Below are 25739 nucleotides of genomic sequence, written 5' to 3' on the forward strand. Positions count from 1 at the left end.
GTCAGGCTTTTTCCCATTTCCAGAAAGTACGGAAATCAAGGTAGATAGTGATACAGATTTCGTCAATGAGAAATATTAATTATCTAATTGTTACGTATGAAATATTTGACTTATTTTTAAATGAAGTACATAACTAAAAAGTTTTAATTACGTCTTTTATAACAGTTATTTTATAATAAGTATTTTATTTTAACTGGTATAAAATAAAATAAAAACGGAATATGATTATATTTCCTGTATGGATAATAATTTTAGTAATTTATAATCATACATATATTTTATGCCATATTATTATTATAAATATTAATTCATTAATATATTATAGAATTTCTCAACCTAAATGTATATGCTGTCATATCTGATCTTAAATTGAAAAAGTAATATTTTACAGTTACATCTCAATATTTCTCTTTAACAGATATAGATCGCGACTTAAAAGTTTGTAACAATTTTCTAAAAATAGAAATAATTTTTTATTTAAAAGTAATTTATCTCAACGGAGTATATGTAATAACTACATTTTTGAAAACTAATATTTTATATGAAAAACATGAAAGAATTAAAAGAAACGTATTTTAACTTGAAAAATATAAATACTAATACTTGATATATAATAAGATTATCTAAACGTGCCTGTCTGCTTATACATAATCCGTCTTATTACAATAAGAAAAAAATTAATGTAAAATTTTTGTTATTAATTTGTTTTTAGAAACATTTTCAGTGGATCTCGGAATCTGTTCTGAGAAAGATAGGATATACAAACAAAGTAAAAGAGGATGTTTTTACTGAATGTTTAAGACAAGAAGCCGCAAAATGGGCATGCAACTTGCATTCATCGGAGTGTACTGATGGTGCCATTCTGAAATTAACATCACTTCACAAAAAGCGGTACGAATAATACTTTTCATAATTACGGTTTATCTAGTCATGCTCGAGAAAAAATTATCAAAGTATAAAATGATAAGACGTAAAACGTAACTGATAACAAATTTTTATTCTTTTACTAAATATTCCAGATTTTCGCCGATTTGGAAGGAATGGACATACTGTAAAGGACTGATGTCAGCGAGCAATAGTACATGGAATAAAGTGTTGCATTCAGGAGTATTAGATAATAACCTTTTACGATTTTTAGCGTGCACTAAAAATCATACCGTCATCATCGGTTATCTCGATTTGTTAAAATCGGAACGTTTTACTAAAGCACAATATCGTATCACAGTTTTCCATTCCATTATTGCACGACATGCGAGAAATGAATTAGTGCTCACTTATATTCTAAACAATTTTGCAAATGTTGTACCTAAGTAAGATTATTCTTTACACAAACACATATTGTTTAAAATTGTAAAAGTTTGTTATATGTATTAATTGTAATTATATTTGGAATTTTGTTTCTACAGGGAAATTAAGAAGATTTTAGCGTTAACAGATATTATTAATCATCTGTATTCTAAAGATCAACTTGACAAGGTAAAGTTTAAGAAATATAAATATATATAACACATTTCTTGATTGTGTTGAAAAGATATTATTGCAGACAAATGTAGAATTAGATTCCAATTCTTCTACATTCCTTTTGTAGATTCTTTTTCCACAGTATTTTTGTTCATCTTCCTTCTTGAATTATTACTCTATCTCTTTTTCCTCAATCCCTCTTAATACATTTCCGATTTTCTTATTTGATGTATTTCTCTGCGTGTTTTTTTTTATCCTCTCTCTTCATATTTCGATATGATTCCTCTTAATTCCTTTTCCACGATTTTCTATTCTGTTCTTTCTTATTCTTTTTTTGATCGCTATATTATTTCTTTTTCTTCGATTCGAGAAAAAAATACTTTCAGAAATACTTATGAAATTTCTTCTTCGATCATTTATTTTTCTCATTATTTTGTCGTGTCTTTTTCTATACTATGAACAAATTTTCCTTAATTCGTTTTCCACAATTTTCTTCGATCTCCCTTCTTCGACTGTTTTTCCATAGTCTAAATAGATATTACAATATCGATGAATATTGTCTCTCATATTCAACAAGAATAATGCAGTATAATAATGACTGTTGACATAATCTGTTTCAGGTTTATAACTACGTAGGAAAGAATTTCTCTGACAAAATGTTTTCACGACTTATCCTAAAGATAAATAGACGATCGTCACAAATCACTAAACACGTTGGCTATTTCAAGAGCTTTTTAAAGACGGAGTGAATTAATATTTAAGAATATTATGTACTTATCTACATATATGTAATATCATGTATTCTATTATTATATAAATATATTTTTATGTCTTATTTTATTCTTATTTTCAATTATACATTTCATATTAGTAATTTTTCTTTACTATTGGTCTTTAATAATATCTCCACGATCGCGCAATATATAGCTATTAAAACTTGCTAATCGGACGCATATTTTTTCGGAAAAATTATCTTGAATATAACAACTGTAATATATTTTATTCAAATGCGTCATTATTTTATTTAGCTCATTAATTAGAACATCCACGGCCTTATAGTCATGTTTGTTTTGTTACATACGACCTTACAGTTTGTTTTCAAAACCCGTATTTAATACCAGCTATTGATATCGTCGTCAGTATTCGGTGAACTCTCGACGTGTAAAGTTGTGGACTGCAAGAACATATTTCTGCCCCTGACGGTGGTAATTATTCAACGGTAAATTAATTGCTACTAAAGAAATTATATCTTAATCACAATTCTAATATACAAAGTAAATGACACAAAACATCTGTAGCTATGTTCTCGAAGATGAATGTGTAATAAAACATATTTATAATAATTAAAAGTGCTAATACAGTGCTGTATCTTTATTTCGTAGTTCTAGAAAAATGAATTTATATATGTATTTTTCAATAAAATACACTTTTTTTAAATAACATAAAAATAAGCCTGAATCTGAAAAATACAAATAAAAATATAAATCATAATAAGAATGAGCAATACAAGTTGACAAAAGCTCGCATTATGTTCTCGCATTTTGTAATTTGGCTAAAAATAAAAATTATAATTTAATTGTTCTATTATAATTACATTGGAATTCACAGACGTCTATGTATATAATTTGTATTGGATTTTTTATTCTTGTTTAGATTTTATTCAAGTTTATTCATTTGCTTATCGTAACCAGCTTAAATTCCAAATGTGTGTCATATCATTATGGAGTAATCTTAAACTCAAAAGAAATTATAAAATGTCAAATAAGAACCTATACAATGTGTGAAATAATTTAATTTACATTATTATTAAAATGTTAAAAGGAATTATTTAATGCCACTTATCTTGTTTCTTACGTTATTTCAAAACAAGTATTTATAAAACTTGTGACCACTAACTATAAAATTTCAAGATAACAATTAATTTATTTCAAACAAATGAACAAAGAACAAACACTAATGTCTCATGTAAAAAAATATATTCTATTACAAATATACAGAACGTTTGTTGGTATCTAATTTCTAGTCTTTATTAGAGAGTCCGTAAATAAATTTAATAATGTTTTGCTTACTGTTTCTTTATTTCGTACATAGCTTAAGGCAGCCAAAGTGGGCAAATAGACTTTGATGCAAAAATAAACATGCTTATCCATCACATATCAAAAATTATTTACGCAAATCAACTACAAATTAGAAAGTCATATATGTAAAATCATTTTTGTAGTTACAAAAAATATAACATTAATTAGTTCATTTTATAGAAACGTGTAGTAATAAAAGACTCAGTTTTTTCTTAAAAAGATTGTTTTTTAGTAAATTATTGAAATTGTATCTTTTACTGTTTTTCAATTGTTTTCATATATATAAGCCACAATAATGGAAGTCCTTTACTGCAATTTATTTGTATTTTTATTTCTTTTCTCAATGAGACATTGTTACAGATATCTGAAACAAGATCTATTATGGAATTATTAAAATTACTGTTAGATGTTAATCTAATATTCATTGCTGTAAAGACTGTTACCGGCAGAGTCTCGTTGGTTGAAACAAATTGTCATAAAGATATGCAGTCACTAAACCTATCGGGCTATGATATCGACTTAACGCCATTTATCAATGAAGATGATTATAAAAATACAACTGTTTATGAAAATTTTAAATCGTATATCGATGAGCAACGAACAAGAGGCAATTTTGTCTTCTATGGTGGATCTACTATACACTTTCGATTCAGAAATAAACTAAATAAAATATGCCTGCATGCATCAAACCTGGAAGTTGATGGTGCGTCGATAGAAATTGTTTTTACTCTTGACGGTATTAACAATGTATCTTATATACCAAGAATTCACACATATGAAAATGAAGAAATACAAATTATCGTTCTTTATTTTGATCATCTTAAACTGTCTGATTTGTATGATTACCATATAAACATGAAATTTGTTAGTAGTATAACTGATATCACAGGAGGCTTTGTCAAGACACCCTATGTAAATAATAAAGAAGAAAAAACGTGAGTAATATAATATTAATAAAATTTAACACATTTCAACACATCTTCAAGGTAAAAATTATAATAAAATATTAATTATTTTTCTTATTTTAAGTTGGTTCATATTTTAATTAATTCGGATAATAATCTAAATATTACAAACGTTTATTACATAAATATATTACATAAAAACATCGCTATGCGTTATGTGATGTAATCGCAGAAAATGTGAGAACTCAGCGTATAATAAAAGCATATTAAATATTATTTTTGAAATATCTCTTAATCGCATTTGAGCGTTTTCCACTCTTCAATATATTATACACCGGCAACAACTAAAAATTTAAGGTATACTGTTAAAATATAATAGGTTCGTCGCAGCAGCCAATTTTCGGGGAATTGGTGCCCGACAAATATTTCCATGCTGGAATGAGTCGGATGTCAGGATCAACTTTGTAATTTCCATAAAGCATCATAGTAAATATACGGTTTTATCGAATTCGCCGATTGACCAGGTGGTTACAGATGACTATGGTATAGTTTGGACACGCTTTCAGACAACAGATAAAATATCCCTTTATCAAATAGCGGTTGTATTGACCGATCTCGAGCGCATTCCTAATACAACCGTGTGGTGCAGACAAAACGTGAAACAGCAGATAAAATTTGCACAACAAGTTGCTGAAAACGCCAAATTATATTTGAAAAGCATGTTTCCCGACGGACAGTTTCCATCGAAAGTAGATCATGTTATAGTCCCGGGTTTTCGAGACGAAGGCTTGGAAATTTGGAGATTCGTTTTCTATAGGTACTTTTTACATCTAATTAAAAAGAAATTTTAGTTTTTATTGAAAGGAAAATACCTTTTTAATAAAATTTTTAGTATTTTAAAATTTGTAATACACATATTTTTGTATTTAAATTAATCATATTAAATAACAATACAAAAAGTGTGGTATGATACACTATGCATTAAAAGATTTACAGAACAATAATTGATATGCTGTAAATATATTTACAGCATATCAATTACCTACAACATACACATTGAAATTAACAATATTATCATTTTTATATTATTATTAAAATTAAACACAATACCTATTGTTAGAAGAATAATTTTGACCAAATTATTTTATTATTTTTAGGGAGACAGCTATTATCTACGATGAAAAATTAGATTCTATTGCGTGGAAATTTGAAGTAGCACGCACGGTAGCGCGTAAAATGGTACATCAATTTTTTGGAAACTCAATCGGCCAAACTTGGTGGTCTTATCTGTGGTTAAACGAGGGTATTGCTTCGTTTTTGGCAATGGAAATTATCAAAGAGGTTATTTTTATGAATTTTTCGTGCCACTACGCAATTAAAAAGAAATTAGTTGCTTGATAATACATAAAGAAATTGTTAATTTTTATAAATTATTTTTCTTTTATAAAAACACTAAATATTGATTAATAAATTTTTGTACATTGTTATGTAACTGGAAATATAAAGACCTATTAAGATCGAAAATGCACGCAACCTAAAAATAAGATTAGTTACAAAAAATAAAGATTTAGTTACAATTCAAGAATATTTTTCAAAAAGTTAAATAATAACTTGTTTCTAAATTGCATGACGGTTTAAAAAATGACATAACATTTTTCAATTATTATTGTTATAAATAGTAAAAACCTATATTAATAATGCAAAGTATTTATTAGTATGTTAACTAAATAATTGTTTCATTACATCAAAATTTTTGTCACTAGCATGGACATTCCGACCTCGCGGATTTACTGACAGTACAATTTCAACATGAGTCTCTCCGTTTGAATGATTATTACGATATGCCTCTTATATCACATGTCAATACACTCTCTGACATAAATTTTCTTTTCCCTTTTACTTATTACGTTAAAGGTAAGAATGAAAAAATATAGTTATATAATTGTGCATAGAAAACTTTTTAACATTTGTGTCACAAAAAATATGAGAGATTAACTGTAAGCAAGTTTGTCTGCAATCTATTTATCTATGTTAAAACACATTTTTTATTGAAAAAATACATATATATAATTGAAACTTAAAACTTATTTTTATTTCTAAAATCAATTATAATTTCAAATTTGCAAAAACCGTAATTAAATTATTATAAACATGCTTAATCACAAATTTGTATTATTAATTTTTATAGCACCCATTTTTGTACGCTCATTGTTACAAATAGTATCCATAGATGCATTTAAAACTGGTCTCAATAGATATTTAAACACGTAGTAAGTAATGACAGTAATGTAATAATTAAGTATTATACGCATATAATAAATATTATAGTTGGAGGTTGCATAACATTAATATACAAATAAATTGTATAATGATTTTATATTTTCCATAGCAATCTGTTATTGCCAATTATATTATTACTTACAATGTTAAACTTTACAAATTTAGCCAGCTTAAATCTATCGATACCTCGAGTAGCACAACCGACAAATTCTTTGATATACTACAAGAAGTTCTAGAAAATTCAAATGAATCAAACATTAACTCAACGAAAAAATTGACAACTTATTGGACAAAGCAAAAACGCTATTTTACACTGAAACTAACACGAGAATCTGCTGAAGATGACGTCGAAATAACATTGCAAGAACATTTTGTTAAATCACGTGCGAAAAAGTTGTGGATACCTGTGACTTATATTACACAGAGCGCTCCCAAGATTACTAAGAAAAGCTGGATAAATATGTACATGCAAATTTTAGACTTAGAAAATATTAAGATAAGTGACTGGGTTATTGTTAACGTACAACAAACTGGTAAATATAAATTAATAAATTTATTGTATTTGTAGATATGTTGTACATAAATAAGACTTTGCGTACTATTCTGCATAGTTAATCACAAAATTTACTTATTTTATACGACAGGATACTATCGTGTTAATTATGACTACAATAATTGGCAAAAAATTATAATATATCTAAATTCAACGGAATATTTCAAAATACATGTACTTAATCGTGCTCAGATCATCGATGATGCATACTATTTTCTATTAAATGACAAATTCGAATTCTATTTCTTCAAAGCTCTCACGTCTTGTTTATCAAGAGACACAAATTATGTAGCGTGGTATCCTATGTTTAAAATTATGGAAGAGGTATCGAGTTTTTTCCCATTTCCACAAAGTACGGAAATAAAGGTACATAGCAATAAATTTTGTCAATAAGATATATTAGTTATGTGATTGTTGCATATATATATAATACTAGGTTTATATTTAAAAACTAAAAAATTTTACATAAATAATTTTTGTAATTAAAAAAATTTAATTATTTTTCACATAATAGTTATTTTGTTTAAATTAAATGCATAGAATATTTTAAAGCAGAAAGTTATTACATTTACTCTGTTTTACTCTTTTTTTCTGATCTGGCTATATTTCCAATTTTAAGCACTACAAATTTTATAGTTAGACACAATATATATTATATATTATTATTGTTATAAATATTATTTTAGTAAAATATTGTAGAAATTTTAAAGCTGATAATATACGAGGTCTCTGTTTAAAAAAATTCTAAATTTTGTCTATATTTTTTCGAGATTTACTCATAACTTATTCAGTCTTATAGACTTCATATATCATGTCTGATTTTAAATTCAGAGGTTATTTTTTTACACTTATGTCAACTCTTCTTTCTAATGGATATGGATCATGACTTCGAAGATCACAATGTTCAGTACAAATTTCCTAATAATAGAAATAATTTTATGCAAAATTAAATTTATATCAACAGAGTATATGTATAATTAAATATTTCAAACCCAATATTTAAATGAGAAGAAAAAATTAGAACATATATTTTAGCTATTAAAATATGAAGAAATTTAAATTATTAAAATATAAAAAGATTTTTTATAAACGTATATATCTGCTCATCTTATATATCATACTCCTTCCGTTACAAATCAATATCATTATTCATTTGGTTTTAGGAACACTTTCTGAAAATCTTGGAATCTGTTCTGAGCAAGATAGGATATATAGACAGGGTGAAAGAGGATATTTTTATTAAATATTTAAGACAAGAAGCCGCAAAATGGGCGTGCACTCTGAATTCCTCGCAGTGCACCACTACTGCCGTTTTTGGATTAATGTGGCTTTACAAACAGCCTGAATCGTACGAATAATAATACTTTTCATAATCACAATTTTTCTAATCGATATATCTAGAACAAATTAATAAAATATAAAGAAAGTTTAATTATTATTATAACAAAATTTTATTTTTATTTTACCCAATAGAATTTTGCCGGGATGGAAGGAATGGATTTATTGTAAAGGAATGATGGTAGTCGATAATGCTACTTGGAATGATGTATGGAATGCAGGAATATCGCATAACATACTTTTAAAATTTTTAGCGTGCTCTGAAAATTGTACCATCATCATCGATTACATCGATCGATTGAAATCAGGATATTTTACTAATGCTCAACACCGTATTACAGTTTTTCATTCCATTATTGCACGACATGCGAAAAATGACTTGGTCCTCAATTATATATTAAAAAATTTTAAAAATATAGTACCTTGGTAAGGATACCTATTCCTTTTATAAACATATTGTTTGAAAATTTAAAAGTTTGTTATATGTACTAATTGTGTAATTATATCTGATGTTTTTTATTCTTATAGCGAGATTGACAAGTATGTAGCGTTAACAGATATTATCAATCACATATATTCTTATAATCAACTTAAAAAGGTAAATTTTATTAATATAAACATATATGTAGCATACACACACACACACACACACATATATATATATATATATATATATATATATTTGTGTGTGTGTGTATAATATGTATTATACATTATACATATATATACATATATTATATATATATTTCCTGATTATATTGAAAACAAAATATTATTATATTGTAGATACATGTTAATATAGATAGATTTTATTTTATTCCTTGTCCATAGTATTCTTTCCTAATCTTTCTTTTTCTTTTTTATTATCTTGTCTTTTTTCTTTATTCCTTAAGAACAAATTGTTATTGGTTCGTCTTTCACAATTTTCTCTTTGATCTGCCTGCTTTGATCATTCTTTTCGTCTCCTAAATAAATATTGGATTAATAAATATTATTTCTCATATACAACAAGAAAAAAATAATATACAGAAATGATAAATGTTAACATTATCTGTTTTAGGTTAATGACTGCGCTGCACAAAATAATTTATCTAATAAAATGTTTTCGTATGTTACCCAAAAGATATATATACGATTTCTAGAAATCAAGAGACATATTGGCTATTTCATGAAATTTTTAAAGACGGAGTGAATTAATATTTAAAAATATTATGTATTTATCTATATATAATATCATATATTTTATGATTATATGAATAAATTTTTATGTTTTATTCTTATTTTCAAATATGCTTTTTTTATTTGTAATATATTTCTTCACTATCAGTGTTTAACATGGAATGTTTTTCCGAAAGCTGCGCCCCTCCGTGCAAGATAAACTCTTGTGCGGAGCAAACTGAGTTCCGTCTTTCGGAAAGAGACGTTAAGCCGTTGGTCCAAAGGGTTAAAGTGAGAGGAGAAGGGTAGTATTGGATGAGAATTGAGTAAAAGGATTGGGAACGTCCCTACAAAACGCCTTGCAACCCTGAGGGGAGTCAATAAACGAAATACACTATCAGTGTTTAATAATATTCTATCGGCGCGACTTCATGATCATACATATATCTCTTGATATAATACTTTAAGAATTTTAGAAAATAAAACCAATTATAATTTAATAGTTTAATGCTTTTCTCGTTTTGGCTTTAAATGCAGTATCGTCGATGTGCGTAAGACTGCAAACTTTGAAAAAAAAAAAACAAATTGTGTGAAATTTATAAAGCCATACAGTTAATAATTCATAATAATAAACTTTAATTGTATGTTTATAATGGCGTATTTATATGCTAAAAATAAATAAATATGTTTTCATGTGTCGGTCACCACTCATATAAAGAGACACAGTTATATTATGCAACCATGTGCCTATATAAGTGCATACGTGAGATATTAAATAACATTTGGAAAGAAAAAGAGAAGAGAGAAGGATATTAGTTTAATACCTTTATTAATACATAAATTTATTAATGATATAGATACACAGATACATAGAAATAATAAAATCTATAGTAAATCACAACAGATATCTACATATTTTACAAAGACATATTTTTTTATAAAACTTAAAAATGTTAAACATATAAATATATATATATATATATTGTATATATATATATATATAAAACTTGTTAACCAAACGCATACTTTTGCAGAAAAATTATCTTAGAAATAAAGGATATATATTACTTTATTTGATTATAGCATTATTTTATTTAACTTATATTAATTAGGATATCTATGGCCTTATAGTTATGTTATTTAGTACTGTTACATACGACCTTGCCGTTTGCTTTCGAAACACCACGTATTTATTATGAGCTATTGATATTGTCATCAGTATTCGGTGAACTCTCGACATGTATGGTTGTGGACTGTAAGAACCTATATACTTCTATTCGTAACAGCAGTACTTTTTCAACCGTAAATTAATTGCTACCATCAATTATATCTCAATCACACTTCCAATATACAAGGTAAAAAAAGAGGAACGTCTTTAGTTTTGTAGTTCGTAGATGAATGTATAATGAAATATATTTATAATAATTAAAAGTGCGAATACAGGACTATGTTTCTATTTCGTAATTCTTGAAGAATAAATTTATGAATGTATTTTCCAACACACAAAGTACATTTTTCTTTAAATAAAATGGAAGCGGGCTTATATCTAAAAATTATAAATAACAGTTTAAAACGATATAAGAACGTGCAAGCCAATACAAGTTGACATGAGCTCGCACCGTTATCACATTATTGTAATTTTGCTAAAAGTAACTTCTCTTTATATCGCACATAGCTTAAGAGAGCCTAAGGAAGCAAACAGATTTTGATGCTAAAAATAAACATGCTTATTTATCACGAGTGTTTGAAAAAACTAATGTTATTTTGCAGTATTTTATATAAGCACTTGTTTAATTTTAAATTCTGAGAAGAATTTCTAAAAGAGACATCAGAAATTTCATTTGAATTTGAATTATGATGCATTTTAGTTACATTTATCTCTTGATATAGTTACAATACGTGAGGCATGTGAAAAACGTAGCTTTATTAAAATAAACATTATTGATGTCTTAATAACTTTGAAAGAACGTGCCCTAAATACTTGATTATTTAATAAAATATTTGTTATATACAGAAAGTATTTATGTACAATTTATCTAATAAGATAATATTTATTTAAACAAAAAATATACATTGCTCTTTAAAAGAAATATAAAAAATTATTTACGCAAATCAACTAAAAATTAAAAAGTTATATGTAAAATTACATTTCTAAGTTATGAAAAATATTATAAGATTAATTGTAATTAATAGATATATTTTACAAAAGCATGTAGTAATAAAAACGCTCAATTTTTTCCTCGCACTAGATTGTTTTTTAGTAAATTATAAGAATCGTATATCTTTTATTGTTTTTAATTGTTTTCACATATAAGCCACAATAGTGAAAGCCTGTTACTGCACTTCGTGTTTTTCTTCTCACAAAGAGATGTTGTTACAGATACCTGACACGAGAATTATTATGGAATTATTAAAATTATTGTTAGGTGTTAATCTAATATTCATTGCTATAAAAGCTGTTACCGGCAAGGTCTCATTGGCTGAAGTAAATTGTCGTAGAGAGATGCAGTCACTAAATATATTGGGCTATGATATCAACTTAACGCCATATATCAATGAAGATGACTATAAAAATACAACTGTTTATGAAAAATTTAAATCATATATTGACGAGCAACGAGCGACAGGCAATTTTGTCTTCTATGGTGAATCTACTATGTATTTTCGATTCAAAAATAAACTAAATAAAATATGCCTGCATGCATTAAACCTGGAAGTAGATGGTGCGTCGATAAAAATTGTTTTTACTCTTGACGGTATTAAACATATGTCTCACATATCGAGAATTCACACATATGATAAAGAAACGCAAATTATTGGGCTTCATTTTGATGATCTTTGGCTGCCTGATTCGTATACTTACCACATAACCATGAAATTTGTTGGTAGAATAACTGATATCACCGGAGGCTTTGTCAAGACATCCTATATAAACAATGAAGGAGAAAAAACGTGAGTAGTATTAATCTAATAACACATTTCAACACGTTTGCTAGATAAAAATTATAATAAAATAATAATTATTTTTCTTATTATAAATTGATTCATATTCTAATTAATTCGGATAATAATCTAAATATTACAAACGTTTATCACCTAAATATATAACGTAAAAATATCGCTATCCATTATATGATATAATCGCAGAAAATATGAAAACTCAGCGTAATAAAGGTGTATTAATATTATTCTTGAAATATCTCTCGTATTTAAACGTTTTTCACACTTTAATATATTATTATACATCGGCAATGATTGGAAATTTTAAGGCATACTGTTAAAATACGATAGGTGGTTCGTCGCAGCAGCCGATTTTCAGGGAATTGGTGCCCGACAAATATTTCCATGCTGGGATGAGCCGGATGTTAGGAACAACTTTGTAATTTCTATAAATCATCACAGTAAATATACGGTTCTATCGAATTCGCCGATCGACCACGTGTTTACAGATGACTATGGTATGGTTCACACACGCTTTCAGATAACAGATAAAATATCCCCTTATCAAGTAGCGGTTGTACTATCCGAGCTCGAGCGCATTCCTAACACAACCGTGTGGTGCAGACAAAACGTGAAACAGCAGATAAAATTCGCACAGCAAGTTGCTGAAAATGCCACATTATATTTGAAAGGCATGTTTCCTGACGGACAGTTTCCATCGAAAGTAGATCATGTTGTAGTCCCGGGTTTTCAAGACGAAGGCCTGAAAAGCTGGGGGCTCATTCTTTATAGGTACTTTTTACATATAATTAAAAAAGAATTTTAACCTTTATTGGAAGCAAATATTTTAATAAAATTTTTAAAATTTTAAAATTCGAAATAAACATATTCTTGAATTTAGATTGATCATATTAAATAACAACAAAAGAAACCGTGGTGACATATTATAGGTACATTAAAAGATTTACAGACTGATATACATATATTTATAGCGTATTAGTTACATCGTACATCTAAATTATCAGCATTATCATTTTTATATTATTATAGATTAAACACAATATTTGTTGTTAAAAGAATAATTTCATTTTATTATTTTTTAGAGAGACAGCTATTATCTACGATGAAAAATTAGATTCCATTGCGTGGAAATTTGAAGTAGCACGCACGGTAACGCGTAAAATGGTACATCAATTCTTTGGCAACTTGGTCGGCGAATCTTGGTGGTCTTATCTATGGTTAAATGAGGGTATTGCATCGTTTTTGGCAATGGAGATTGTCAAAAAGGTTATTTTTTTTATAAATTTTTTGTGCTACTATACAAGTAAAAAAAAAGCTGCTTAATAATACGTAAAGAATTTGTTAACTTTCATAAATTATTTTTGGTTTTTAAAAACATTAAATATTGTTGTTAAATTTTTTTACTATACATTTTTATGTGACTTGAAATATAAAGACATATTAAGTTCGAAAATGCACGCAACCTAAAAATATAAAGATTTAGTTACAATTCAAAATTCTTTTTAAATAATTGAATAATGGCTAGTTTCTAAATAACGTGACGTTTTAAGAAATGGAATAATATTTTTAAATTATAATAGTTATAAATAGTAAAAAGCTGTATTTATATCAATAATGCAAAGTATTTAGTGATGTATATTAGCTAAATAATTGTTTTATTACATCAAAAATTCTTGTTAACAGTATGTACATTCCGACCTCACGGATTTATTGACAGTACAATTTCAACATGAGTCTCTCCGTTTGAATGATTATTACGATATGCCTCTTGTATCCAATGTCGTTACACCTTCTGACATAAACTCTCTTTTCTCTTTTACTTATTACGTTAAAGGTAGGAATAAATAAATATAGTTATATAATTGTGCATGGAAAATTTTTTAACAGTGTCATAAAAAATATGAGATATTAACTGATCGCAAGTTTGTCTATTTATCTATTAGTTTTACTAAGTAAGACGTTTTTAGTGAGAAAATAATACATATATGTAATTGAAACTTAAAACTCATATTTTTCTCTAAAATCAGTTATAATTTTGAATTTGTAAAAACCGTAATTAAATTATTAAACCTGCTTAATCACAAATTTAAAATAATAATTGTTATAGCACCCATTTTTGTACGCTCGTTATTGCAAATCGTATCCATAGATGCATTTAAAACTGGTCTCAATAGATATTTAAACACGTAGTAAGTAATAACAGTAATGTAATAATTAAGTATTATACATATAATAAATATTATAGTTGGAGGTTGCATAAAATTAATATACAAATAAATTGTATAATAATTTTATATTTTCCATAGCAATCTGTTATTGCTAATTTGTTATTATTTATAATGTTAAACTTTGCAAATTTAGCCAGCTTAAATCTATCGATACCTCGAGTAGCACAACCGACAAATTCTTTGGTGTTCTACAAGAAGTTCTAGAAAATTCAAATGAATCAAACATTAACTTAACAATAAAATTGACTTATTGGACTAAGCAAAGGCGCTATCCCATATTGGATATAACGCGAAAATCTGCTGAAGACGATGTCGAAATAACATTGCAAGAATATTTTGATGAGTTATATGATGTGAAAAACTTGGGAATACCTGTGACTTACATTACGCAGAGCGCTCCTAATATTACAAAGAAAAGATGGATGAATCCGTACAAGCAAATTTTGTACTTACCATGTATTAATACAAGTGACTGGATTATTGTCAACGTACAACAAACTGGTGAATATAAATTAATAAATTTATATTATGCTTTTATACCGTTATATATAAATAAGATTTTACGTAGCATTCTTCAAAATTATTCATAATATTTATTTCTTGTATACGACAGGATACTACCGTGTTAATTACAAGTATAATAATTGGCAAAAACTTATGAAATATTTAAATTCAGAGAAATATCGTGATATTCATGTCCTCAATCGTGCTCAAATCATCGATGACGCATATTATTTTCTATTAAATAACAAACTCGACATCCATTTCTTCAAAAGTCTCACGTACTATCTATCAAGGGAGACAAATTATATAGCGTGGTACCCTATGTTCAAAATTATGGAAGAAGTATCGAGTTTTTTCCCATTTCCGCAAAGTATGGAAATCAAGGTAGGAAGTAATAAATTTTGTCAATAGGATATATTAATTATGGTCGTTGCATATATCATATATATTTATATTAGAAAATTAAAAATTTCACTCAAATAAAATACATAATTAAAAAAGTTATTTATTATATGTATATACAAATGTTGTATTATTATTCCAATTATTAATCCAGTATTATAGCATTTTTGAAGCTGATAGTACCTATACGAGATCAGTCCAAAAAGATTCTGAATGTTGTTTTTATAATTTTTAGGGATTAACTTATTCAGTCTTGTCTTCTTCGAAATGTGCTTGATACCACTTTCAACGCTCATTATACCGTTCTCACTTCTGAAACAACGTTAGGAGTAATAAGTCAACCAAGAAGAAACATATTTCGAAGGAGATAAGAGTGAATAAGTTGTGAGTAAACCTCGAAAAAATATAGAAACAAAATTTGGAATTTTTTGGACAGATTTCGTACACATGCATACTGTTATATCCGATTACCTCTGATTTACCTCTGATATAGATCATTACTTCACAGCTCGTAAAAGTAAATTAGTAGATACAATTTTATACAAAAAAAATAGATTATCTCAACAAAGAGTGTATGTAATAACTAAATCTTTAGAAACCGATATTTAATTTAAATGAGATAAAAATTAGGAGAACGTATTTTATATCTGCTCATACATTATGCTTTTTGTTACAATGACAACAAGCTAATATCAAATTTATATTATTTATTTGTTTTTAGGAACACTTTCAGAAAATTTTGGAACCTGTTCTTAGTGAAATAGGATATGTAGACAGGATGAAAGAGAATGTTTTTACTAAATGTTTAAGACAAGAAGCCGCGAAATGGGCATGCACTCTGAATTCTTCGCAGTGCACGACTGCAGCCGTTTTTGACTTAATGTGGTTTTACAGACAGCCCGAACCGTAATATGAATAATATTTTTCGTAATCACGATTTTTCCAATCGATATAGAATTATAGAACAAAAATTAACGGAATATAAAACAAGAGTTTATTATCATAACAAAATTGTATTCTTATTTTACTCAATATTTTAGAATTTTGCCGGGATGGAAGGAATGGGTTTATTGTAAAGGAATGATGGTAGCCGATAATGCTACTTGGAATTATGTATGGAATGCAGGAATATCGAATAATAAACCTTTAAAATTTTTGGCGTGCTCTGAAAATCATACCATCATCATCGATTACATCAATCGATTAAAATCGGGATATTTTACTAAAGCTCAACACCGTATTACAGTTTTTCATTCCATTATTGCACGACATGCGAAAAATGACTTGGTGCTCGATTATATATTAAAAAATTTTACAAACATAGTACCTCGGTAAGAATATTCTTTTTATAAACATTGTTTAAAATTATAAAACTTTTTTATATGTATTAATTGCAATTATATCTGACATTTCATTCTTATAGCGAGATCGGCAAGTTTATAGCGTTAACAGACATTATCAATCACGTGTATTCTAATGATCAACTTAGCAAGGTAAATTTTATGAACATAAATATATATAGCATACATATATGTATATATTTTCTGATTATGTTATTAAAAAAAAATTATTAGTATATTGCAGACACATGTTAATATAGATAAATTACTTCTTATTCCTCGTCCACAGTATTTCTTTCTAATCATTCTTCTTCTCCATTATCTTGTCTCTTTTTTCTCTATTCCTTAACAAATTTCTTGTTGGTATGTCTCACTACAATTTTCCTCTTTAATCTGCTTGTTCGTTCTTTTCGTCTCTTGAATAAATATTAGATTAATAAATATTGTCTCTCATATGCAATAAAAAAAAATAATATATAAAAATAATAAATATCAACATAATCTGTTCCAGCTTTATGACTGCGCACAAAATAATCTCTCTAAAAAAATGTTTGAATACGTTATGCAAAAGATAGATAAACGATCGTTTGAAATCCGTGAACATGTTTACTATTTCAAGCATTATTTAATGACGAAGTGAATCATTGTTTAACAATATTATATATTTATCTATATGTAATATTACATATTTTATTATTATATAAATACATTTTTATGTTTTACTTCTATTCTTATTTTCAATTTTACACATTTCCTATTATTAATTTTCTTTCGCTGTCGGTCTTTAATAATATCCCATTATCGACCGCATGATGATATATTAATATAATAGTTTAGGAATTTTCGAGAATAAAAACTGTAGTGCTTTATTTTTTTTCTTATCTCTACACATTATATTATATTCATAGTAGACTTAATCAATAGCTTAGATCAAATTACATGAGACAAGGGTTTGATTTTCTTTCTTTGCCCAGCGAAAGGAAATATTATGATATAAGAAGTCCATATTGGCAAATTAAAGAAATCATTATTATTATTGTCATCTTTTCAAAAGAAACGTTTCTAACTTCTAACATAAAGCTCTTAATAGCGCTTACATATGACCTCTTACAGTTTGGTTTAAAAACACAACGTATTTATTACGAGTTATTTATATCGCCGTTAGTATTCGATGAACTCTCGATACGCAAAGTTGATAGAATGCAAGAACATATTTCTGCTCCTAAAAGCGGTCATTTATAAACCGTTAATTAATATAACCAGAAATTATATCCTAATCACAATTTCAATATAATTCCAAGGTAAGAAACAAGAAACATCTGTAGTTCTTTTTAAGTCTATTAATTAAAAATGCAAATAAAGCGCTATATTTTCTTATTTTGTAGTTCTGTGAGAATTAAAGCATTTTGCAATAAAATTACATTTTTTATTAAATAAAATAGAATTTGGTTTGTGTGTTTCTAAAAAATATAAGTAAAGGGGGGGGGGTATATATATATATAATTCAAAATCAGAATAAATAAGTCAATACAAATAAGTAAAATTTTGCATTATTTTTGCATATTTATAGTTTATCTAAATAGAACTAACAAAAAGTAAAAATTTTAATGAAAGTGTTCCATATTTGCATCAGTATATAGTTACATGAATATCTGCATTTATAATTTATATTGATTATTTATAGTTTACTAGATTTTACACACATCTATGCATTTGCATCTATCTCAATTGACATAAATTCGGATAATGTATTATATTGTTTAAAAATAATTTCAAAACCCATTTGTGCAATGGAAGTACATATTAGAAAGGCATAAGTAATATCATACTATTCGGAATCGAACTCCTTAAACTACACGCGATAACTTGTCTCTGATTAAGAATCATTTCATGAAATTGTTTAAACCTTCAATGTAAAATCTATCTAATTTCTACTAAATATAAATGCTAAATTTATTTCGGGAATAAATAGCACATTTCTTGGAAACGGCTAGAGACAGAAAAAACGGTGCCTAGTTTTTGCTCGTGCCGATCCTCTCCTTTGTCTCGGGGCCTCAGTGCGCGAGGTAAACACCTTGGACAAAGCGAGAGAGTTCAGCGAAAACAGCTGATCGGTTGTCGACCTCGAGATCAGCTGAGCCGTTTGACACTCGTCAAATCAACTGTTTTCTCGGGTTGTCGGTAGCCGATTGGTCCGGCAAATTTTTTTAGCTCGTTGCCGGGTGTCCGGAGTTTGAGAAACTTCCGAGATTCGCGAAGTCCGCGCGCGAGCCGGCACTCGATCTCATTGTCAATACTTCTCAGTGACAGTGTGCGATTACTTATTCTCAAGCGAATGATTCCGTATTCTAAAGTGTGCGATTGCGTATTATATAGATTTCGGTCGGACGGATTCCCCACAATAGAGTCTCCGCGATTCGAGTCTTAATTCTTTTCGCTAGAACACACATACATTCGCGCGCACACATACACATGAATAATTATAAAAGATGTTATAAAATTATAGTTACATCAGCGTTATACAAATCTTTTAAAGAAGCCACATTGAATGCTAACACAATAAAATTTATTTATACAAAATTTATAAAATTAATACATTATATGTATATAAATATGTAATAAAAGAAAGTTTAAACTTGAATGCATATTTTTTAATAAATTATTGTGACTGGAATTATATATATATGTATATTTTTTACATTGTTTTCGACTATTTTCGCGTATATATGTAAAAATAACGAAATATTTTTAATAAATTTTGTGTGCTTGCACTTTTTTTTCTCACAAAAAAAACATTACAGATACTTAAACCAAGAATCATCATGGAATTATTAAAATTATTGTTAGATGTTATTCTAATATTAATATCGGTAAAGGGCGCTTTCGGCAATTCGCTGACTGAAGTATATTGTGTTAAAGATACACAGTCAATAAAAGTAACAGGTTATAATGTCGAATTAACACCATACATCAACACAGATGACTATAAGCATACAGATACTTATAAAAAATTTAAATCATATATCAATGAGCAACAAGCAAAAGGCAATTTTATCTTCTATGGTGAATCTGCTATATCTTTTAAATATACAGGTCAAACAAGTAAAATATGCCTGAATGCGATAAACCTGGAAATAGATAAAACGGCAACAAAAATTATTCGTTTTCATGACGATGGTAGTAATGTGACTTATGTGCCGTGGACTCACGTATATAATAAACAATCGCAAACTATTGGCCTTTATTTTAAAGACGTTTTCGAGCCTGATCATAGTGATCATCCTTACCGTCTAATCATGAAATTTGTCGGTAGTATAACAGATAACACAGGAGGCTTCGTCAAAACATCCTATCTAAAAAATAACAAAGAAAATACGTGAGTAGTAAAAATCAAATAGATATACAGTTATGAGATAAAACTTCTAACAAAATAATAATTTTTTTATATTTAATTGGCTTATATTCTAATTCTAATTTTGTAACATAAATACTACACAACTTAAAAGTGTCATTGTGCATTATGTGATATAATAAAGATCGCAGAATATACGGAGTATAACTAAAATAAAGGGGCCAAACTTCGGACAGACATAAACGTGTTTTGATGTGGAAAGTTTGCCTTCGAAGTTTGTCCCCTTATTTTAGTTACATCCTATATTAACTCGGCTTAATAAAACCAAACTACATTATTCTTATATACTGACAATTATTAAAAATCTAAGAAATAAGTACTGTTAAAACGTGACAGATGGTTCATCGCAGCAGCCGATTTTCAAGGAATTGGGGCCCGACAAATATTTCCATGCTGGGACGAGCCGGATATCAGGACCACATTTATTATTTCCATAAAGCATCATAAGAATTATACAGCTATATCAAATTCGCCGGTTTACTTCAAGGTGCCTAATAAAGATGATATGGTTTCGGTCTCGACATACTTCGAAACAACGTATAAAATATCTCCTTATCACGTAGCGGTTGTATTGTCCAATCTCGACAAAATTTCTAAAAATGTGTGGTGCAGAAAAATCGTCGAACCGCAAACAAAATTCGCACAGTTACTTGCTGAAAACGCCAAATTGTATTTGAAAAACATGTTTTACGAAGGACATTTTCCACCGAAAGTAGATCATGTTGTAGTCCCGGGTTTTCGAGACGAAGGCCTGGAAAGTTGGGGTCTCGTTCTTTATAGGTATTGCTTACATATAATTAAAAAGAAATTTTAATCTCTATTAAAAAAAAAAATTTCCTTATAGTAAATTTTTTAGAATATCAAATTGAAAAGAATGCATATAGTTTTATGTCTAGACTGGTTTTATTAAATAACAACAGAAATATAGCCTGTGTGATACATTACACATTAACAAAATAATGCATATTTACAGCATGTCACTTACAACTTTTATCGATATTATTTTTCCATCAAACCGAGATTACATTTGATCCTTAGAGAACGAATTTTGACTGAAATATTTTATTATTTTTTAGGGAGGCAACTGTTACTTATAATAAAAGTTTAGATTCCATTGCGACCAAATTTCAAGTAGCACGCATAGTAGCGCGTAAAATGGCACATCAATACTTTAGTAATCTAATCGGCCAAACTCAGTGGAATTATCTGTGGTTGAACGAAGGCATTGCTACGTTTTTATCAATGAAGATCGTCAAAGCGGTTGTTTTTTTTTTCAACTTTTTATGTTACTACACAATTAGAAAAAAATAGATTCATAATATTGATAGAGAATTCATAAAATTTTATTTTTTTAAACTAGATATTAATTATCCAAAACTTGGTAGGATCTAAAATATAAAAACATAAATATCGAATTGGAAATTACACGCACCCTAAAATTAAAATATAAATTAATTAAAATTGTGACTAATTCTTATTTAAATGTATACAGTACATACGGCGTTTAAAAAAAAAAATGCCATTTTATACTTAAACTATTATCGTTACAAATAGTAAAAAAAGGTTTTCTTTTTAATAGAGAACAATATATTATTACGTATTTTCATTAAATAATTATTTGATTAAATCAAAATTTTTACCACTAGTTTGTACAATTCCAACTGATGGATTTACTCGCAGTACAATTTCAACATGAGTCTCTCCGTTTGAATGATCATTACGATATGCCTCTTGTACCTCCAAAACTTGTTATTGCACCGTCTGATGTAACTTCTCTTTTCTCTTTCACTTATTATGTTAAAGGTAATAGTATATACCGCTAAATTATTATCCATAAAAAATTTCTAACTGTAAATCTCATAAAAAATATTAAAGATTTACTGCAAATTTGTCTATAAACTATTTATGTGTTAGGATTACTAAGACACATTTTTTAGTAAGAGAAGAATACATAGGTACCTATACCCAACTGTAATTTTAAATTTATTTTTTTTTAATTAATTATGATTCCGAATTTATTAAAATTGTAATTGAATTATTTTAAACCTGCTTAATTACATTTCTATAATATTAATTGTTGTAGCACCCGTTTTTATACGTTCATTGCTACAAATAATTCCGGAAGAAACATTTATCCGAGGTCTTAATAGTTATTTAAGCGGATAGTAAGTAATAATTATATCCTGTGAATAGATGAGCAAACATAATGATAAGTATCTTATAGTATCTACTATTATTGGAGGCTGCATTAGATTATTATACAGATATTTAATCACAATTTTGTACTTTCCATTATAATGTCTTTGTTATAGCCTTTAATATTAATATTAAACTTATAAATTTAGCCAACTTAGATCCGTTGAATCCATTAACACAATCAGCATATTCTTCGGTGCTCTGCAAAAAATGGAGTCGTATGACTTAACAAGGATAATGAATGAATGGACAACCCGAACTAATTATCCCATACTGCAGATGACACGAGAATCTTCTGAAGACAAAATCGAAATAACTTCGCTACAATATCGTCATACGCGATCACATCCGAAAAACTTGTCGATACCTGTGACTTATATCACACAGAATGCTATCAATGATATAAAGCAAAGATGGCTGACACCCGAAACGCCAATTGTACATTTAACTGAAATTAATACAAACGATTGGATTGTCATCAACGTACAACAAATTGGTAAACATAAATTAATAAATTTATTATACTTCTATATCTGTTATATAAAAATAAAGTTTTACATATTATTCTTTTTAATTAATCATAAAACTTATTCATTATTTATGTCTATACGACAGGATATTATCGTGTTAATTACGACAATGATAATTGGCAAAAACTTATGGAATATCTAAATTATTCAAAGGGATATGTCAATATACATGTACTTAATCGTGCTCAGATCATTGATGATGCATATTATTTTCTATTAAAGAACCAACTCAATTTCCGTCTCTTCAAAACTCTCACGTACTATCTATCACGTGAAACAAATTATGTAGCTTGGTATCCTATGTTCAAAATTATGGAAGAGGTGTCGAGCTTTTTCCCATATCCAGAAAGTACGGAAATCAAGGTAGATAGTCTTAGATCTTGTCAATGAGAAATATTAATTATATGAAGTCATTGCGTATAAAATATCAGATTTATACCTATATATTTAAAAACTAAGAAGTTTTACACAAATAAGACATGTAATTAACAAGAATAGTTTTTTTTATATCAGTTACTTTATTTAAAATAAATATAGAATATGAAAAACCGAAATCAAGACGGAAAATATTTCCATATTTTCCGTCCTAACTATTTTTACTTCAAAATACGCTAAATTTATTTTATAATCATATCTATCTTCTTTTATGCCACATTATTATTATAAATATTATATACTAGTATGTAACAAAATTTATAAACTTGATACTAGGTATATAAAATACTAGACTTTTAAATTCAGAAAGTAAACTTTTACATTTGTATATACTTTTATCTCTATTAATCTCTATACTTAGAAACTCGTAAAAATTTCCTAGTAATCGAAATTTTATAAAAAGTATTTATTTATCACAACAGAGTATATGTAATGATTAATTCAAAAATGTTTATTGCACAAAATTTTTCGACAAGACCGAAATCTTTGAAAACTGATATAAGACTTTTAATCAGAAAAAGTTCAAGGAGTTAGAAAAACGTACTTTAAATTATTGAAATTAAGAAATATATAATAAGATTTTTAAAATGTATATATGTGCACAATTCGCATCTTTTATTAGAATAACAGCAAGTCAATGTAACATTTATGATATTTATCAATTTCTAGGAACACTTTCAGATAGTCTTGGATCTTGTTCTAGCAAAAATAGGATATGCATCCATTAGTGGGGATATGTCGAAGGATGATGATTTTATTATATGTTTAAGACAAGAAGTTGTGAAATGGGCATGCATTCTGAATTCTGAGCAGTGTGAGAATAATGCCATTCATAAATTAAAACTGCATAAGGAAAGATCGTACGGATATTTAAATATAAGACGATAGGAGCGTAATTCGTATAACAAATTTTTATTCTATTTTATCAAATATTTTAGAACTGACGTGCCAGAAATGAGGAAATGGAAATATTGTAACGGACTGATGTCAGCGGACAATACTTTTTGGAACAGAATGTTGAAAACTGAAGTATTAGATACTAACCTTTTAAAATCTTTAGCGTGCACTAAAGATCATTCCATCATCATCAGTTATCTCAATTTATTGAAATCGGGACATTTTACTGAAGCACAACACCGTATTACAGTTTTCCATTCTATTATTGCACGACATGCGAGAAATAACTTAGTGCTCGATCATATTATGCTAAATTTCCGAGATCTAGTACCTAGGTAACAATATTCTTTTTATAAACACACATTGCTTAAAATCATAAAATTTTGTTATGTGTATTAATTGTGATTATTTCTGGCATTTTCTTTTTACAGAGAGATCGACACGTTTGTAGCGTTAATAGACATTGTTAATCATGTGTATTCTTTAGATCAATTATTTGGCAAGGTAAATTGTATGAATGTAAATATGTGTGTGTGTGTGTGTGTGTGTAGCATACATTTCTTGATTGTGTTGAAAATAGGATATTATTAAAAGTCTGATACATATAAATATAGACCAATTCCTTTTAATTCTTTTTCTACTATATTCTTTTTCGATCTTTATTCTTGTATTGTTGCTATATCTCGTCCACCTCTTGATACTTTTTTTTATTTTCTTCTTTAACGTTTCTTTGATGATCTATTTTGTTTCGTCTTTTTCTATGTATTGGATAAATTCTTTTTGGTTCGGCTTTCACAATTTTTTTTATCTCCCTTCTTTTTTCTTTGTTTTTTAAATAAATATTAAAATATCAATAAATATTGTCTGTCATATACAACAAGAATAATGTAGTAATAAATAATGAATGCTGACAAAATCTGTTTCAGGTTTATAAATATGTACTAAATAATATCCCTAAGACTAATAAAATATTTTCATATTTTATCAAAAAAGCAGATACACGAGTGTCAGAAATTGATGACCTTCTTAGATATTTCAAGAATTCTTTAATGACGAAGTGA

At 27.5% G+C, this 25739-nt stretch overlaps 2 protein-coding genes across 2 annotated transcripts; both read left to right on the forward strand.

The window, feature by feature from the left end:
- Positions 1 to 6: 6 nt before the first annotated feature.
- LOC112468693 lies at positions 7 to 2210 on the forward strand. The gene is made up of 5 exons (XM_025037982.1): positions 7 to 40; positions 713 to 891; positions 1020 to 1310; positions 1407 to 1476; positions 2082 to 2210. Exons 3-5 carry the CDS (start codon positions 1063 to 1065, stop codon positions 2208 to 2210), a joined length of 447 nt encoding a protein of 148 aa, XP_024893750.1. The 5' UTR covers positions 7 to 40; positions 713 to 891; positions 1020 to 1062.
- A 407-nt stretch (positions 2211 to 2617) lies between these two features.
- Positions 2618 to 25739, forward strand: LOC112468701 (putative aminopeptidase-2). Its single transcript, XM_025037991.1, has 34 exons — positions 2618 to 2680; positions 3900 to 4474; positions 4824 to 5261; positions 5602 to 5785; positions 6208 to 6358; positions 6633 to 6714; positions 6890 to 7257; positions 7369 to 7643; positions 8441 to 8625; positions 8751 to 9041; positions 9144 to 9213; positions 12154 to 12725; positions 13065 to 13505; positions 13817 to 14000; positions 14418 to 14568; positions 14842 to 14923; positions 15096 to 15463; positions 15576 to 15850; positions 16590 to 16774; positions 16909 to 17199; positions 17292 to 17361; positions 17720 to 17844; positions 18594 to 18597; positions 20010 to 20584; positions 20957 to 21400; positions 21697 to 21880; positions 22267 to 22423; positions 22704 to 22785; positions 22966 to 23312; positions 23432 to 23709; positions 24451 to 24641; positions 24720 to 25013; positions 25110 to 25182; positions 25605 to 25739. Exons 2-34 carry the CDS (start codon positions 4395 to 4397, stop codon positions 25737 to 25739), a joined length of 7632 nt encoding a protein of 2543 aa, XP_024893759.1. The 5' UTR covers positions 2618 to 2680; positions 3900 to 4394.

Source organism: Temnothorax curvispinosus, unplaced genomic scaffold (genome assembly GCF_003070985.1).
Source record: "Temnothorax curvispinosus isolate PA1 unplaced genomic scaffold, ASM307098v1 QBEX01000258.1, whole genome shotgun sequence".
Taxonomy (NCBI): Eukaryota; Metazoa; Arthropoda; class Insecta; order Hymenoptera; family Formicidae; genus Temnothorax; species Temnothorax curvispinosus.

Bases quoted from the DNA above. Each gene is read 5' to 3' on its own strand.
- LOC112468701 (XM_025037991.1), top strand. From the start codon at position 4,395: ATGAAATTTGTTAGTAGTATAACTGATATCACAGGAGGCTTTGTCAAG. The intron at 8,626-8,750 runs GTACGAATAATA...TTTACCCAATAG, and splicing joins CTTTACAAACAGCCTGAATC to AATTTTGCCGGGATGGAAGG. The intron at 20,585-20,956 runs GTGAGTAGTAAA...AAAACGTGACAG, and splicing joins AAAAATAACAAAGAAAATAC to ATGGTTCATCGCAGCAGCCG.
- LOC112468693 (XM_025037982.1), top strand. From the start codon at position 1,063: ATGTCAGCGAGCAATAGTACATGGAATAAAGTGTTGCATTCAGGAGTA. The intron at 1,311-1,406 runs GTAAGATTATTC...TTGTTTCTACAG, and splicing joins TTTGCAAATGTTGTACCTAA to GGAAATTAAGAAGATTTTAG. The intron at 1,477-2,081 runs GTAAAGTTTAAG...AATCTGTTTCAG, and splicing joins CTAAAGATCAACTTGACAAG to GTTTATAACTACGTAGGAAA.